At 37.4% G+C, this 18,477-nt stretch overlaps 1 protein-coding gene across 1 annotated transcript in view; it reads left to right on the forward strand.

The window, feature by feature from the left end:
- The window catches only part of COG6 (component of oligomeric golgi complex 6), a 52,531-nt gene extending 36,223 nt beyond the window's left edge, over window positions 1-16,308 (forward strand). Inside the window, exons 14-19 of the mRNA XM_082752019.1 lie at window positions 4,499-4,630; window positions 5,148-5,315; window positions 7,213-7,320; window positions 8,836-8,889; window positions 10,773-10,852; window positions 14,435-16,308. Of these exons, the coding sequence (XP_082608145.1) occupies window positions 4,499-4,630; window positions 5,148-5,315; window positions 7,213-7,320; window positions 8,836-8,889; window positions 10,773-10,852; window positions 14,435-14,582 (690 nt within the window). The 3' untranslated portion in view covers window positions 14,583-16,308. The remainder of the gene's footprint in view (window positions 1-4,498; window positions 4,631-5,147; window positions 5,316-7,212; window positions 7,321-8,835; window positions 8,890-10,772; window positions 10,853-14,434) is intronic.
- The last annotated feature ends 2,169 nt before the right edge of the window (window positions 16,309-18,477 follow it).

Raw genomic sequence — 18,477 nt, forward strand, 5'->3', positions numbered from 1 at the left:
TCCTTACTGAACCCATATGGGGTTTGGCCCACGTTAGTGTCTCCAGTCAGAAAATCTTGTTGGTATTTGTTTCTTTATATCTTTCTCAAACCCCCAAAAACATGCAAGGGAAGTGATTTAGAACTGTGGGTTCAGTCTTTAAATATCCTTTGTGTTTCCTTTGCCCATGCACTGATAAATGAAATGTTCAGGAATTTGGGATTCTGATTGTGTTAATCGCTGTCTAGATCTAAATAAAACCAACCTGGTACAGGTTACCATTTTACAGATGATAATAAATCCAGGGGAAAATACTAAATGCAAATAATTATCAGAAAACAAACCAGTCCAATGAAACTGGAAGCAAAGTTAATAACACCTAGTGCACTGGAGTGGATGGACACTCTTCAGTTCTCTCATGCTGAGAGAATTGGCATTTGAAATCACGACTCCACTGGTGAGGCACTTTAATGAGCCTCTTACACACGGCTCATTATGACAGCATGTTTTATTAGACCAGCTTGCAATAAGGGAATTTTCAAGCACACCTGTCCTTACTCTGGTTTCAGTAGTACTCCAGAACAATTATTAAAGGAAAGAATTTAGTGAGTAATATTGGTGATAGGGGGACAGTTGGACTAGATGATCTTGGAGGTCTTTTCCGACCTTTATGATTCTATGAGTAATTTAAAACACTGGAGTGAATCAAATGAAAGGTATCATAAGGGTACTGAAGAGAGATTACTCCAAGCTAACCTGTCAGCTGCTGTCTGAAAAGGATGATTATTAGTAGAGTACATAAGGTCAGGCTTTGGGATTTTTGTTACTTAATGCTGGTCTTTTAGCATGCATACTACATGTATGCAAGTTAAATGTTACAATTGCATTATCTATTAAGTTGGAAAGTGGGAGAGGTATTAAAGTATTGCATGGGAATAACTGTAAACTTCTCCCTCATAATTTGGTTCCCATCAGAATAAGGCCTCTTGGGTTTCTGGGAAAACAGCTGTGGGACAGATGAAACGAGGTAGGTTGATGTGGTCTGAGTGATGTTGTGGTCTGAGTGGATCCATGTGAACAAAGGAAAGCTAACAAGAATTTTTCTATTGTCTGTTCTTCCAAGTCCAACTTAAAGCTAGAAAGAAAAGCATGCCATTAGGCATTCTCCTTTGGAATCTGTGATAGGATTCTAACAGGGCTGAGGAGAGCTTAGACAGTTGCTCTGAAGCTTCTCTGGCAGACATGCACACGTTTCTTATGCTGCTGCTGTTTAACCGTGGTGAAAGTTGTCTCGTTTTCTAGAATGAAGCATCTGCTGATATGAGCCTGTTGTAACTGAAAGGGTGAAATACCCTGATACATTTTTACAGGGTTGCACATCTTTAGTGCTTTGTCTCTGCCTCCTTGCCAGTGAGGGTTTTGAAAGTCTAATTTAAAAGCTGATTAGGCCGTTCAAAAAGCCACTAACATTTTCATCCTCCCTCTTAGCAGTGCATTCTTTGAGGAGCTGTATATTTAAAATTACTGTTGTCTTTTATTTAACACTGCTATCACAGAATTGCAGAATAGATGAGGTCAGCAGGAACCTCTGGAGATCACCTAGTCCAACCATCCTGCTCAAACAATGTCATCTAGAGCAGGTTGCTGAGAACTCTGTCCCATCGAGTGTCTCCAAGGATGGAGACTGCAGAACCTAGTAGTACAACTGTCTCCAGTGTTTGACTAATTTCACACTGAAAAATTGTTTTCTGTAATCCCATGGAATTTCTTGTGTTTCAGTCAGTTCACATTGCCTCTCGAATTGTCACAAGTCATTGCCAGGAAGAGCTTTGTCTCCCTCTTCTCTACTCGTCCTGTGAAGCATTTATACACATTGATAACATTTCCCCCAAGCCTTCTCTTCTTGGGGCTGACCAGTCCTTGTATGAGAGACATTCCAGTGCCTTCACAATCTTTGTGGACCTTCACTGGACTTGCTCCAGTAAGTCTGTGTCTTTCTGCACTCTTAACTTTCTAATGGTCAGGTAGGGTAGTATGTAAATAGTTCTGATTGTGTGCTTATAGAGTGTTTTCAGGTGCATATATGAGCTTCTTAGAACACTGCTCTCATTGATGTCTGCTCCAGTACTTACTAGTAGTACATCAGTAGAAACAAAAATCGTGCAAGATTACTTTCTTGGTAATTATTCCCCACTGACTGATATGCAGAACTTCAAAGCTGAAAAGTTTAAATGAAGATACAACCTTTTATACTAAGCCTCACATGCAACTTGTAGCATCCATTATTATTTTAGGAAAACTAGTTTCTGTTTTGTGTATTAAATTTTAAAAATTGGGATTTTTTTTTCTTGTTTTCTTTGGATGAACAGCTGGCTGGACTACTTTTGGCATGTCTGAACTGCTAGTTACAGCTGATTAGACACTTAAATACTCTTAGAGTATGTTTTAATGCTATTGAACCGAACTCTTCTGAGAATTTTTTAGCTAGTTCTTGTCTGGCTTGTGTGTGAACCAGGTACTTCAAAGGGTGCATTTCAAATCTATTTCTCTGGAAATAGCGTCATTTATAATCATTTTTTAGTTCATGTAAAAACATTCAGGACATGATTTTTTTTTTAATTAGAGCAGCAATTTAGTTCTCACAAATTGATGTCAGTAGCTTCATCTATAAATTAAGATACATCTGCTTTAAACCTTTTTTTTTGCTTCTAATTCTGAAAAAAAATCACCCTATATTTATGTGCAAAAGGTTGCAATTCTCAATGTGAATATAGCACTGCTTTAATTTTCCTTACACTTACTGATAATTCTGCCTCTGTTAAAGTAGTTGGGAATTTCAAGCTAATTCTAATAGAATCTAATGATCTAAGCCTCTCTTCCTTGTGGTGGTTTATTCTCCAGCAGTGTTGTTCCTTGTTCCCATCTAGAAAACAGTGGACTTCAAAAGAACAGGTTAAATGAAAGATGAAGCTAATTTAGAAACTTCTGACCATCATCTACTTCAAGGGACAAAAATTCTCTGCAAAGAAGCCTGAGATTATCATTGCCATGATCTGTGTGTGTATTGGAAGTGAAAGCCCTATCAGTCCCTACTCTCAAATTAATGCCAAAATATCCCTGAACACGGTCCAGTTCAGGTCTGAGAACAGGCTGTTCAGGGCACAATCAATACCCCTAATAATAACAGGAATAAACAAGGAGGAAGTCACTGCTGTAAATTTCAGTAGACTTTACTACTAATCACCGCTGAGTAAGTGCCTTTTTCCAGATTAGTTACTTCATTGCTAGGAGAGTATTTATTTTAAATTTTCAAGACTATTTATGCTGAACAACAACTGTTCTCTGAGCTTATTAGTTCCAGTTCTCCATTAGTTCCTCGAATTCACTATACCATCTCTTGGAAAGTGAGCACAGAGGAACATTTTGTATTCAGAAGGATGCAAAAGAGTTCTTGTTAGTGACAGCTTTGGACCCTATTAACCATGGCTTGAGGGTCCATCCAGAGCTACCTTCTTTTCTTGCTGAGCAGGAGTCTTAAGAGCTTTGCAGAGGTGCCTACTGCCTAACTCTGCTGCTCCCACACGCCTTGAGTGGCACAGGCTAGTCCCAGGCCAAGCCAAATTTCGTTCTCACACCCTTTTGGAAAGAGATTATGCTTTGATGTGTCCGCTTGGTCTGTATTTCTGGGAGTCTCCTTACTCCCACGTGATCCAGCCAGACTTGTGTTTACCCTTGAATAGTCAGGAGATGGGAGAGAGGAAGACAGGTTGGCAGAAGGAAATGGGGTCAGCAGTTTGGGTTGTGGTAAGGGGTCTGGATGCAGCAGGAAGCCAGTTTGAGGTGTCACTGAAGACGGGAAGATACAGCTACATTCCTAGTGAAAAAAGGATTCACTGCAGTTTCTTGAGTGTACTTGAGTTAGCTTGTGCTAGTTCATTTGTGTACTGGTAATTTGTGGCACAAGCTTGCTAGGGATTAAGACTGTTGCATCTATGACTACTGAAGCCTGGCACGGCTCTCATACCCGGCCACTCTGCATGACAGGGGCTACGCAGTCTTGTCAAGAAGATGACTTCATTTGACTGTTTCAGTATGGCCCTAATATCCTAGAGCTCTGCTTGCACTAGATTATGGAGCATTTAAAGGAAGCCTTGCTCAAAGTGAACTCAGTGGTGCCAGCAGTGTGGCTGTTCTCTGGTACTTAATCTAGCAAATGTATTTTTTTTGCTACCAAAACCAGTAGTGTTTGTGTTTCTACAGATTATAAGGTAGGCGTGCTTTGAGTGAAAGGAGAAATTCAGTTTTGCTTGTTTGTCACTGAATGGGGTGGTTATTCTGAAAGTTGCAGGCAGTTATAATCTGAAACATGCACGATTTGTCCAGTGCCAAATTAAAATTCTTCTCTGCATGGCTACATGTAATTTTTCAGTTAGGTGGTTTTATCTGTGTTATCAGATTTGATGGTGTTTGCTGTAAATGGAGTTTAAAACAAACAAAACCAGATATTTTTGTTCTTTAGGTTGAACTCCCACCTCCTGATCTGGGCCCAAGCTCTGCACTAAATCAGACACTTAATTTGCTACGTGAGGTTCTGGCATCTCACGACTCATCGGTTGTTCCATTGGACGCTCGTCAGGCTGACTTTGTGCAGGTACACGGGATTTTGACTTCTTTGAGAGAAGGAAAAAAGAAGTACATTTAAGTTAGTCTCGGTCCATTAATCTTTTTTGTCTAGTCCCATTTTGGAGCCTTCTACCAAACCTGAGTTTTTAATGTGAATAAGATGGTGACTAACTAAGTGGATAATTACAGTACAGTATGGAGTGCTACTCTTAGCACAGTGTCTAAATTCTGTTATCCAATTACTACTCCATTAAGTAAATACTCCATCAAGATCGCACAATTGCCAATTATCTAATCTGGGTTATTCTTCTTCCTGCTAGGTTAGAATCTGTTCTTCTCAGGTTTTTATACTTTCCCCATCACTATGGTAGCCGATCACCTGCTGACAAATCCAGTAGAAAACTCCTTTCACAGTTGGAAACTCTCATTCCTCTTTATTCTTCTTTGAGGAATAAATACATGATAGAGACAGAATGATCTTAGAAGCCCTGTGTGACATGATTTCCTCCCTCCTCTCCCTCTTTTCTGTATGTTTTCTATTTTAGGTTCTATCTTGTGTGCTAGATCCATTGTTACAGATGTGTACTATGTCTGCCAGTAATTTGGGCACAGCTGATATGGCAACCTTCATGGTAAATTCGCTTTATATGATGAAGACTACTTTGGCTCTCTTTGAATTCACTGACAAACGTCTAGAAATGTTACAGTTTCAGGTGAGCATAACCAACCCCAATAGAAAATAAACTTATTACTGTTTTCATTTTTTTTCCAGACAATAAGTTGTGACATGAACATAGTTATCTTTGATTATATTGGTTTTGGGTCAATGCTAAATCAAGGAAATGGGATAAGAGGGAGAGGTTCTTGCCAGAGATCATAAGCAAATACCAGCTATTAGAGCTGATGATGGTACTCAGCATCTTTTATACACAAAACTAATAGAAAAGTTTTGTTTTGTTTTAGTTGCAGATAAATCCTTATTAGTGAAAAATTTTCATTATCCAAATTTTTCAAATACATACCTGCAACTTGAAACAAATAGTAGTTGAAAGCTTGGTCAAATGGCTGGCTATGCTCATGTGGGGTTTTAATACGGTATAGCTGAGGGTTGCTGCTAGTGTTTCTTTCTACCTTTCCTTTCCCATTTGTTTGGTTTCACCTCACATGCCAGGGTAGTTGTTCATATTTGGTACCATTTTGAAATGGAAATGTAGTTTATAAACCATTCACTTGGAAAAACCTAGGCGCTACCCATGTATAGTTTTGCTACATGAACATCTCTGCAATACATCTCAGGAGAGCTTTTGGAGCTTGAGGGCTTTGAAAAAAGTCACAACTTCTTATTTGAAGGCATCCGTAAAGATGGGCTGTAAGACATTTTTCCCTATCTGCTCCTAATTAGAATTTCTAGCACCTTTTAGCACGGAAACAAACAAACAGACAACCCCACCAAACTGTCTGGGGCATTTTGAATCTCCTTTATCAGAGCTCCTTTTTCACAGTAAGTGTTGCAATTGATTTATTCCTAAAATAAGCAGTAAAGCTGAAGGTTATGCATTTAATATCATTTGCTTTCTTCACACGTTTTACAAATACAGGAATAGATTGAAAAATTCTTTAAGATTATACCTAAGTAGATTAATAAAGCGGAGGTAGAATGGCATATTAAGTAAGAGAAAAAAAAAATCATGGGAGAAAAGAATTCCTGAAGACAGTTAAAATCTCCAAACTGAAAGATTATGACTTCCCTCCTAATATATAAGGAAAAGTACATTTTTTCTAAACAATTTCAGGAAGTAAAAATGTGAACTCTTAAAATATCACACAGAAAACTTGCATTTTACTAGAGTTTGATATATTATGAATTTCAGCTTTTTTTTTTTTTTTTAAGAGAATAGAACTAAACAAGCATGGGGTAGTTTTCTGTAAAAACAAAGTAATAATGTATATATTCCCCAATCTTCCTGAGACTACTCAAAGGTGGTTGCTTCTGCTATGACTGGATTTATTTATTAGGTTTCTTGGCAAATTGACGATTATATTCAGAATATAAAATGTATATACATATATTTTTTGTATGAAGGTAAATAAAGCAAAATTAATAGCTGTAACTTCATTGTCTGTTGTTCTTTGTCAACTTTTTTTTTTTTTTCAAACACACAGCTATCAGTATTAAATGTAGAAGCCTTACTGATCATGCTTGGTTTCAATTTAATTTTCCTTGTAAAACACTGGCATTTTTTGCTTTTGTTTATTATAAAGCTTCCATGCTGTTGTCAATATTTTCAAAGAATTATAGTAGAAAAAAAAAAAGGATACAACAATTTATAGGGGTTTTGGTTTTTCTTAATTTTTAGTGCTGCTGAATTTACAAATACAAAAAAAAATAGTCTCTTCTGTTACACAGAAAGAATCAGCTCTGTTTTTATTATTGGCTTCTCATAATATGGAAGATGCAAATGGGTAAATTATGCTGTTTGTACTTGTGCTTTTTCCTTGTTTGTTTATAATTCTAGTATTATTTGTGTTTCTAGACCTTTTAACTCAGGACGTGGTTATATTTAATATTCTCCTGCCCATTTTATAAATATCTGATGCTTAAAATTTCAGATTGAAGCTCATTTAGATACACTCATAAACGAACAAGCTTCCTACGTCTTAACTAGAGCTGGTCTGAGTTACATATATAACTCCGTGCAGCAACACAAACCAGAACAGGTAAGATTATGTACTGGATGTATTCAGATGATAGTGCATTCCTGCCTAGTAGAAAAATTCTGACACTATGATTTTTACAAATTAATTTTCATTTGAAAGCAAAAACTCCATACTATCTGTTGATTTTTCATGTGGGACCGTGGCTATTAGACGTGGAAGTACAGGTTTTTCCCATGCTCTGTGTTATAGCAGGTTTGGGATGCATCAGTCCTTCTGTGCAGCTTATCTGTGTACCATCAACAGGCTCTGCACACCAGAGCATCCTGTGCATTCTTAGAATAACTGTATAGCTAGTGTAATATCCCTCAGAATGTATTAGAATGAAGCTGGGTCTAAAACACAAGTAGTGAGTGTGTGTACCACTTCCATCTAGAATGTATCAGACCTACTGGGTATGTGGCATTCATGTTTTTTTTCAAGTGCATGCTATTGTACCATAGACAAGAGTGGATGCCTTGCATGCATTAGACATTTACTGCATTTTTCGTCTGTGAAAAAACGTTGGAAGAGTTTAATAGTAATTTGAAATCATGTGGCTTTTTGTCTTTATTCACTGCTCTACCTATTTGAGGACCAAGACAGTGTGATTCTCAGAGTGAAAACATCAGATTTCTTAGGACAAGTTGAAAACTGGAATTTAGAGCTTGTGCTCTTTTTTCTTTCAAACCACCTTTCATGCATGATAGGCATTAACACATCCCCTCTTCCCTGTGCCTAAGATCTTTTGTGAAGAAGGTGAATAATGGTGTTTTCTGGAGAAAGCAGTACTATGTTAGAGAGCTTCATGGTTTTTCTGTGGCTGATATTTTTATGTGAAGTGCCCAAGCTCAACAGATTTTTAGAGAACAATTAGAAGTGCAGAAATAATCTGATTAGTAACTCAGCTTGGTTTCCTTTTCATGAGCCTATCTCCTCTTCTAAAACCAATTTCAAACAGACCAGGGCAGATTGTTTAACGGAATGTGGACAGACTTTCCAGTAGCAATTTTCTTTCACATCTGTCCTTCTCCCTGGCTGCAGGGGTGAGGTTCTTAGAGGATTTGCCAGGAGGTTAGGCAGCATGTAATGCCTTGTAAACACAGGAGAGTTACTAGGGAGCAGAGTTGAATTTTGCATGGTCCTGGAACAGATAAAGAGGTGGAAGTTGTTCTGTGTAATTCTGGAACACCAAGGGGATTTGAACAGTTGCCAGTTTAGTTTTCATTACAGACCTTGTAGAAAGCATTTTCCTGCATTTTTGTCATCTAATGGTGAAAAAGGAAGAAAAGAACTTGAAAGCACACATGAAAAAGTCAGTATTCCAAGTCTTTGATTCAAGGGAGTGGTGGAATACAAATGAACTGTTACAGCACTTCCAGTATTGGTGTGGTGATTCAGTTTCCAAAAATGTAATATCTTGTAGCAGGACCCAGTAATGATTTAGTACTGAACTGACTGTAGAATTTATAGTTTTTTGTCTTTTTCCTTATGCTAGATTGACTTCTTTTTTTCCCCCTTTTGATTACTGATTCTTAGGGTCCTCTTTCAAATTTGCCAAGTTTGGATTCCGTGTCCCTGAAGGTAGCGATGGTAAGCATTTTACAATTTCATAATGTAGCAGTGTAGCTGTGACATGGGAAAGAATTCTGTTAATTGTGTTATGTAGTAGACATTCATCTAACAAGCCGTACTCTTCAAGAATAGCTAAATTACATGTCTGGGAATACTTTCTTCATTTGTAGTAATTTGACCACTTGAAGTAATAAATTCATAAATTATGTATGAGCTGGTAGTAATAGAATATTAATTTCTAAGTCTTAAGAAGCAGGACTTTATTTGTAAGAACGTTATCCCATGAGTCATCTTAAATTGCTAAAAGCAAATACTTAGCTCTAATTAGTTTTAATCATCAAAATTTATTTTTGCCTGAATGCTTTGAAATATAGGTTCTGCTATCATTTATAATTTTGGTCCTAAGGCTTTGATTTTATGCAAGTATTTCAGCTAAACCAAGAAGTTAGGTGCTGGGCATATGCCACAGTTAAATGTATATTTCTTTAAGCTGAAAGCTGCAATATATTTTAAAACAGATTATTAGCTGTTGTTTTTTCTTAATGTGTGTGAAGGGTACTTTGCATAGAGATTGCAATATCACAGTTCAGTAGACAGTAGCGTATGATCTGTCACTCTTCTTGCTTAGCCAAGTTTTGCTTTATTCTGAAAATTTAGCTGTAAATAAGGGCCGCTCAGCCAGCAGTGCACACGTACACCATGAAAAAGTTCTAGTATAAATCTAGACACCACACAGTGGCTTGAATTTCAGGGAGAGGAAAGGCTGTTTATGTATTTTTTTATTAAGAAGTGGGTCTTCGTAAAAATTGTATGTTGAATCCCTTGTCGTGTCAGTATAGCCTGTTTTCCTCCACTAAAGCTCCAAACCAAAGGTATCCTAAGCTCCTTGGAAGAACAGAGCTCTGGCACAGAGCACTCAGTGGTTTACTCAGATCAGCATGCATTCTTTCCAATATTTATACATTTTGCCTTTAAAATATCTTCACCTTATTACAGCCTTGTTGATCTACAAGAAATCTAAAGACTGCAGCTTGGAGACCATTTTTTTAAATTGCATATATATTACAGATGTATAGTCATACATAATAATTCTACTTGAAAAGTTAGAAAAGAATCCAACTTTTCTTTTCTTCGTAACTTTGTTTAATGTATGCTTGTGTGAACACACTTGAACCAGAATGGAACCCAGTATGCTGAAATCAAATCCACATAAATCCCATCTGTCAATGTGTTCTGCTTAGAATTTAAACCATAGGAGGGAGGGAATACTTACAGGTAGGTTCACTGCCTCCCAGCTTAACAGAAATCAGAGTGCTGTGGTATTTTCCACTGTTATGTGGGGCGGGAGAAGTAAGCCTAGAAGCAGTTCATGCAGCCTGAACTAGGTCAGTTGGTCTCGTTTCTCCCAGCATAACTGCTCACTAGATTATTAAGCAGTGGCTTCATGTAAAAAATATGAAAGTAATATGTCTAACTTGGACAGACTAGATTTTAAAGGTCTTTTCCAACCTAAGGGATTCTGTGATTCCACTGAACAGAGTAGGTCTGATCTTCAGTGGTGATCTTCAACATGTACCAGCTATATAGAAAACTTGGGTAGTTGTAGAAACTGTTTTCTCATTTGTTTGCTCCTCAATCTGTACTTCCCAGAGTCAGAAACTTGAAATGTTGGTGACAGGTGCTGAAATCAGATGTTTGCTTTTGATATTGTATTAAGCTCCTCTTTAAACATCTGTATATTATGTTACCTTCAGTTTTAAATACATAAAAATAGAAAACTGTATCAAGTAAGAAGACGCCATTTTAAAGTAGTCCTTTTTCAGAGATCTGTATTTTTATCTATCCACATGTAACAGCAAGTTCTTTGTATGTTGATCTCATATTCTTTTTCCCACCCCTAGGCTCAGTTTGATCGCTATCTGTCTGCTCCAGATAGTCTGTTAATGTCCCAGCTGAATTTCCTTCTGAGTGCCACTGTGAAGTAAGTATCTTAACTTTGAATTTCTATTATGCCTGTATAATAATCAGAAAGATGAATTTGATTAGGTTTTAGCGGATCGTGATGAGAATTCAAGTTATCAGCTGTAATCACATTTGCATTGTACTTCAGTTCACAATTCAATTTAGTTTTGACTGTCCTCTTTTTGAACAAACAGGAATATGTAATTTTGTAACTTTCTGAAGTAGTTACTCTTGACTTAAGACTGTCGAAATGAATTACCTATTTTGAACGTGTTATGCTGCGTCAGCATTCTTTGTCAATTTAGTTGTAAATTGTTTTAGAACTATTTTGTAAGCATTCCAAAGATAGATGAAATATTTAATTCTCTACTCAAGATTTCTTTTATCTCCATTGCTCCATCAAGTCTAAAATTATCAAATTTGTTGTCTGTACTATGAAGTATTGACATTGTGCCATTGAATATTGTGCTGAAATTACTTCTACGGTTCAAAGGAAAAAATCACTAAAAAACGTGTAAAAGTAAGAACTGTATTATTTATCTCTTCTCTTGTTTCATGAATATATTGTATAATAAGACAAATAAGGGCCAACTGAACTGTAAGGCTAGAGAAAATGCCAAGAATTTATTTCCAATTAAATGTGAACCATATGAAGGCAATTTGTAGTATTTAAATTCAGAGAATTATATGCTGCACTGATCCAAAAGTTTTCTTGACATTATTTTTTGTATTTTTGTCAAGAATGCAGGTTACAGAACATCCGAGAAATTGCGACTAGCACGTCACATTTTGGTGTAACATTCTTAACATTTGGATTCTCATTACTGCTACCTGTTCTCCAAATGGGGTTGCATTATGGCAACTTGTGATTAAAAAAAGTGACATATGTCAAGGGAAAAAAAATACTTACTGCTGCAAACTTGCTGCTCACGTTCTCCTCATGCAGAGACTTCCAGTTTCCTGCCGCATGCCTAGTGCATGGCTTGGCCTGTTGGTTCTTTCCATCGGTTTGTTGGGTCTCTCTGCTCGGGTCACTGTTCTCACAGCTCAGCCAGCAGAGCTGACCCTGTCGTGTAAGAGTTGCCCTGTACTGGTACAGCTCAAACAGGGCAGCTTGAGCAGTAATGTAATAGACGCACTGGAACTTCCACTTCTGGGTGTCAAGCTCTTAAACCTGTATTTTGGCTCTTGATATGTATTTTTTTAATTTAGGTCCAATTAACAATCATAGTAGGTGAATTTGGAAAGCCTCTGTTTTTACATTGCTAACACAAAACCTATCTTATAGAGGCAGATTTTATGCTACCATAAAGACTCAGGCACACGGTAAAATTACCTTGACTTAATCATTTCTTTCTATCAGATGAACCAAGATAAGCTGGTCACGTATGCACTCCCACTATTAGACTTATCCCCTTTATGAGCTTTTTAAACCCCTCTTAACGTGAATTTGGTTTAAATTGGGCTATCTTGTAACAGTGGGCAGCTGAGAGGTGAGTGAGGAGCTTATGTGAGGATGATTGCTATAGCTGCTACAGCTCAGCCTACAAAGGAGTTTATTAACCTCCTGTAACAATGTTACAGGTTAGCTTCTGCACAGAATTAATAACAAAAACTTTTGAAGATACATATTTACGTAGATGGATGCTTGTAGGATTCAGTATTCAGTATTTTCTGTAGTAAATAAACCTGCAAAACTCTGAAGTTTCTCAAAATTCAAGAAAAACATTTAACCAGTGCTATCATTTTAATGACTTTAGTAGCTCAAATTTTCAAGATAGTTTTGCAGATACTGGTGATCCATTTTGAAGACTTCTTCATTGAAGTCACATAATTATAATCTCCTGTTCCAGTTGTTGAGCTGGAACCCGACAGTTCAATTCTCAAAACCAGACCACATGCTTTTGTTAAGGGAATGTTATATACTCAGTGGCAAAATAATTTAAGCTTTATGACCATGAAGAGCATTCCCTCCAATATTTGCTTTTCAAATTCCTTTATTCATTTAAAACGAAGTTTTAAGCTATTTGTTTACGTGGTTGTTGGTCTTGTAAAGCTCTTTTTGTTTGCGTTGGATCACAGAAACTGAATGCTGGAATTACTATTTTTAGAGAGTGCTGCCATTTGTGTTAGTGATAAAATGTATCACGTTGTTATGGCAACTGAAATCCTCATGTACTGATTAATGACTTTGACATTAGTTGATGGAGAGACTCGTTTGATGCTGTTCAGTCCTATGGAATATTTTAATAAACTTTTTCTTTTAATTTAGGATTATTTTGTGAAATACAGTTAGTCTTATGCAAATTCTGTGTGCGATACTTACTTTCTTAAAGGGTTGTCACGTTACAGTAGCTTAGTGATCCTAGACGGAGTTCAGAGACAGTTGTTTACCTGAAAATGCTGAATACATTATAACAGTCTTCCTAGATTTGCTATTATAAGGACAGTCTGTTTTTCAGGTATTCAAATAACCTAGTAATAGGGGCAGTTGATCATGTTTATTGAAAAAGTGGATACTTTGCATCAGAATCAAGTGCAGTATTTGTCTCTTCATCTTCTTTCTCATAGCTTCCATTTGCTAATATTTCCTGAAAATACAAGGCTCTACACACTTGGTATTCGAGACTCCTTTAACTTTTCAGTCCACACTCACTGTGGTCAGAGCTGGTAAATTTAGCCCTGATTTCAGTGGATGAAGTTCTGGTGACTTTGTTCCTTGGCTGCGTAGTTCAGCAGGGCTGATGAATCTGGATTCATGTTTACCTCAGTTTCCTTAGCTTCTCCTGGTGTTCCACATGCATGGGCTTGGCTGTAAAATAGTTGTAGTTACCGTTTTGTTAGATAAAAATGCAGGTGGAACTGTAAACACATTGCCATGGTGATTTAAGCAAACATTCAACAGGTAACATAAAATAAAAATATTTGTTTTTCTTCAAAAAGTATTAAACTTCCCTGTTAATTTTAGCATGCAATCTACATGCATTGTTACTTGTTTAGATCCGACAAAAGCAAACCGATACAGGTTTCATAGCATTGCTGGTAAAAGCCTGTAGTAGGTTTTAAATCTCTCACCACTATCTCTTTCAGCTCTTCCTCTGAGAGATTATGGAATAGGTGTTGTCAAGATAAAGCAAATAGAATATATTTGCTGGTAGATGGGGAGGGAGGGAGGGAGGAACAAAAACAACTACAAAGGTCAGCAAGAAATGACAAAAAGTAGAAAGTAGATTACTAAGAATATCAGTCTTAAAAATTGCGGGAGTGCAGGTGAACAACTAATATATGCAAATTAAAAACTAAATTAACCTTCTGTAGTTGTTTCCTTCTACATTTTTTTCACGATTGCAGAAATAAAAAAAAAAGCTTCTTGTTTATCAAGATCATATATCTGAGTTCATGTGTGTACAATACAAACAGATGAAAGTCTTTCATTGTAAAACGTTTTTTCATATTTGAAGCAAAATAGCTTTTAATGTAACTGACGCTGAATTTTTAACGTATATTTGTATTATATACTGTGAATTCCTTGCATGTAGTACTGTTACATTCCCTACAATTTGCAAATTATGTGGATGTTTGTTTTATTTTTATTTTTTAGAGAGCAGATAATAAAGCAGTCGACAGAACTGGTCTGCAGAGCTTACAGTGAGATATATGCAGCTGTGATGGATCCTTCAAATAAGTATAAGGATCCAGAAACCATACTACACAGATCGCCTCATCAAGTTCAGGCACTTCTCTCATAGTCTTGCTTCACCCAGATTTATTTGAATGCATAATTCTGTCTTTGAGTATTTAAATTGAGTTATTTTTCTGTTTTGAATTTTGATGTATAACTATATGCTTAAAATATGTAGGAATGCAGTTTTGTTTAATCTGTTTGGCAAAAGTCGAGTCTTTCCTGTGTCTTTGAATGCCTTCTATAGGCCAGAAAATAGAATATAGATTAAAAATTATTTTGATGTATTCCTCTAATGGAAATGGACCTTGACAATATGCAATTTCTTTGAAAAAGAGTAAAGGAGAGAGAAGCCTTTTCTTTGCCATGCATAATCCTTTTGACCAGATGTTGAACCAGTGTCTCTTATGACCTCACCAATATTTTTATTTGCTCTTTTACCCTGTTCTTTCACTCTTTTTCTCAGCCTATCATCAATACACACTGATACTGTTTCATTTTAATACAGCTGATATGCTTTGAATGTCTGAAGTCTTTTGCAGCTCATAAATCATTTTAGAATATTAAATATATTTTTTCAAAGCTGTTGATTAAATCTTTGAAGCAAAATTCATATATATATGTATGTATATATATATATATATATAATCCATTGTTTTTGTTGCTACTCTGGTGGTTTTTTGTAAGAAAAAGGAATACTTGAGTAATTTGCATGTACATAACCTGGAACTTCATGCTTTAAGTTATTTTTATAATTTTATTTTCCTAGAAAGATTTTTTTAGTGCAGTTGTTCTGTAGCAATCCTTTTATCAGTTGAAGTGTGCAGATCTCTTAAGGTTGGGACCAGTAACAGTGTAGGTTAGGAAGATCGTTTGCACAGCGGTGTGGCCATTAGTTATTTGCATGCATCAAGGGGGAGATGAGCAGTCATTCATATTGAATCAGTTATATACCTAAGATGGATGCTTTTATTAATAATTATATTCCCCATATAAAACGTATGCTTAGTGGCAGTCAAGTCTGCACGTTAGCGTATGCTCGTGAAATAGCAAGAAATAGAGAATAGCAGCAACAATGCCTTTTAGTCTCCTGGAAAGCTCACTGCACGAGTTAGAAATTAGCTTTGGCGGTAATACCACACTATAATATCTTCTTTATGGGCATAATTTGTTAGTATATTATAAAAAGATTTGAAATTGTAAGTGTCCCTGGAGTTTGTGGATCAGGCATAAATTCTTTTGTAAATGTGGATGTTAGGTTTATTCTGTTCGAATACACTAGAGCTGTAAGAAAAAAAAATAAAAATCTAGAAGCTTAGGAAAATTGTATTGGAAAATTATGCTTTTACTAGGTAACGCACTTAAATTATTCAGAGTTTGTGTTACCGTAGTATATATTCAGAAGGCTGTTCATTGTTGTTTAATAATGTTAATATTGCTTAATATGCCTGTAATTATTATCTAATATGTGAGAATTACATTAGTTGTGAAAGGGTTATGAATTAGCTTGTTATTAGATTAACATACTCTTAAGAATGAACTTTTTCCTCAAATTACACTCAGCCTCCGTCTCAAGTAATCAGTCAGTAGTTTGCATGAGGATTAGTATGAAGTTGCTTCCTGTCTTTGAGTCCACCTAGAGACTTATCCATGATTTTATCTTCACTGAGCAATAATGGAAAAGCTATAGAAGTTGTAACTTGTAAAAACTAAAATCAATCACTAATTTTGGTCTGTGCAGTTAAAGTAAATGACAGAGGGTCACAAGTGAGCGAATACATCAATAAAAGGCATTTGATGTACTGACTTCTGTCTTCTGTGTGTTTCTTCTGCCTGCCTTCCTCCAAGGAGGAAGGAAAAGATGATGAGATTTTGACTTGTCTGAACTGCCACGCCAGAAATGGCACTTACATTTTACAAATACCACCCAGGATTTCCACACCAGGACTCGTGATGCTTCGGTCCTCCAATTGCTTAGTTTAATGGCTGACCTGTAAGCGTTGCAGTGAATGGGATCGTGGTGGGTGGCAGTACTGGTTCCATATACACCCCAGTTGTAGAGCTGACTTGAGTATCACAGTGCATCAAGGGATGCTCACCTGGGCTGGTTTGGTCAGCACATCTGCTGTTGGGCCTTAAACACTTCATACAGAGGGGCTTGCCTTCATAGAGTGAGTCTTATTCTGTGCCGAGCTGCACTGTGCTTGGGAAAACTGCAAAAAGAGGTGTTTGAATACTGGCACTAGTAGGCAGCGCGCTCTGCATTTGACATTCAGACGACCCAGTTCTGAAAGTAGGTGAGTAAAGGGCTTCGAGCGCTTTTGTGGGAAGTGGGAAAACTGGGTTCTGGGCCAAAGGAGTTTGGAATCAACATCCCTCTCATTCCTGGAGAGCACCCAAATCCCTCGCTTGTTGTGCAGCATGAAATGGGACAGCTCTGATGCTTCTCTCCTGAATATAGCAGCTGCACAGAAACCAGTGTAAAGCATGGGAGGCATGAGATAGAACAAGCAAGGAGGGGTTTGGATCTGTGACATGTATGTGAGAGCTCTCCTGAGGAGTCTGAGGGCTAGATCTTCAGCCAGTTGTTACTTAGGGACCTTATGTTTGACCTCCAATTACATGAGTCCCAGAAACAGAATCAATATCCCAGGACTTTATCACGCACAGAAGTATCAAGCAAAGAGAGTTGAGTCTGAGTTGGACCCGAGGTTGTACACCAGCATTGGTGACAATGTCTCTGTCTTCAATCTTTTCTGTGAAGCTTTCTCATCACCTCTCTCTAGATACGTACACCATACTAAAACTAAAACTTGAACCTTGTTTTAATTACAGCAGCCCGGCCACTGATTTTTTCTTTTCTAATAGAGGAAAAGAGAAACTTAAGGAGGTTTAGAAAGGTGATAATACATTTGTTTTGTAGCATTTAAGTGCTCCTCCTTATTCTCTAAGATTTACTCTAGCCCTGAATTTTGTTTGTTAATAGACTCCACTGTAATTATTTTTATTAAAGTTTTTGAAATGTTTGTTAGAGGAAAATACTTTCAGAACCACTAAACTTCTCCATTCATTTCAAAAAACCTCTAGCTGCTATTTAATCCCTTTGCTTGCCTTGCTGAGTCACTTTGCAGTCAACCCAGGGGGTGGGGAGCTTAGCAAATTTTGAAAACGAAATGGAGGGCTCAGACGTATTTCCATGAGTAAAACACACCCTTTAGAAGCAGCACAGACACGGGTGTGGGTTTGTTTGAAGTCTGCTGCCACCTGCTTCTGAGGGAAAAACGTCGAAAAGAGCCATTTGCGTGTGACGAGGGCACCGATCCAGAACAGCCATGAAGGGCTCGCTGCCATAAATCGATGCTAGGCCCATGTTACGTTTGACAAGTCAGGAGAAAGAAACTGGCAGAAGAAGTGAAAGGTATGCTGCAGAACTTAACTCCTTCACGCACTGGGATTCCTTGCTAAAGGTTTTCAGAGCCTCTCCACATCCTTTCCCCCATTGCATTTAAAAACTTCATGCGTTAGACCTCAGGACAATCCTGCGACTGCAGTACCAGCTCTGGCTGAGTAAAATGAGGTTCTTTGAGGCATCCAGCGACATACAAAGCAGTAGTTGAACTTGGAGCCGCCAATTAGTTTCTTGAGAGGATTTCAAAAAATGGGGAGTGTAACTTAAACCTGGATGTTTGTCCCACAGGGCAAGGGAGGCTGTACCCTTCATACAGCATCCTTTATGGAGGAAAGGCTTTGGGCCTTATTTTTTTATTCCAATTCCAAACAAAAACCAATGTTTTCTGTGGAATGGTTGTGGCCTGATGCTGTGTGTCAATGGGCCCTGGGAGAGCTCAGAAACCCTCAGATCAGACTACTGAATAGCTGTAGCTCTGTAGCCAGGATTCCCGGGGCACCCTGTGTTTTCGGGAGCGCACCGAGCAGGCTGTAGGGCTGGGAGCAGGCTCGCT

This window comes from Aythya marila, assembly GCF_965140915.1.
Source record: "Aythya marila genome assembly, chromosome: 1".
In the NCBI taxonomy this organism is placed as follows: Eukaryota; Metazoa; Chordata; class Aves; order Anseriformes; family Anatidae; genus Aythya; species Aythya marila.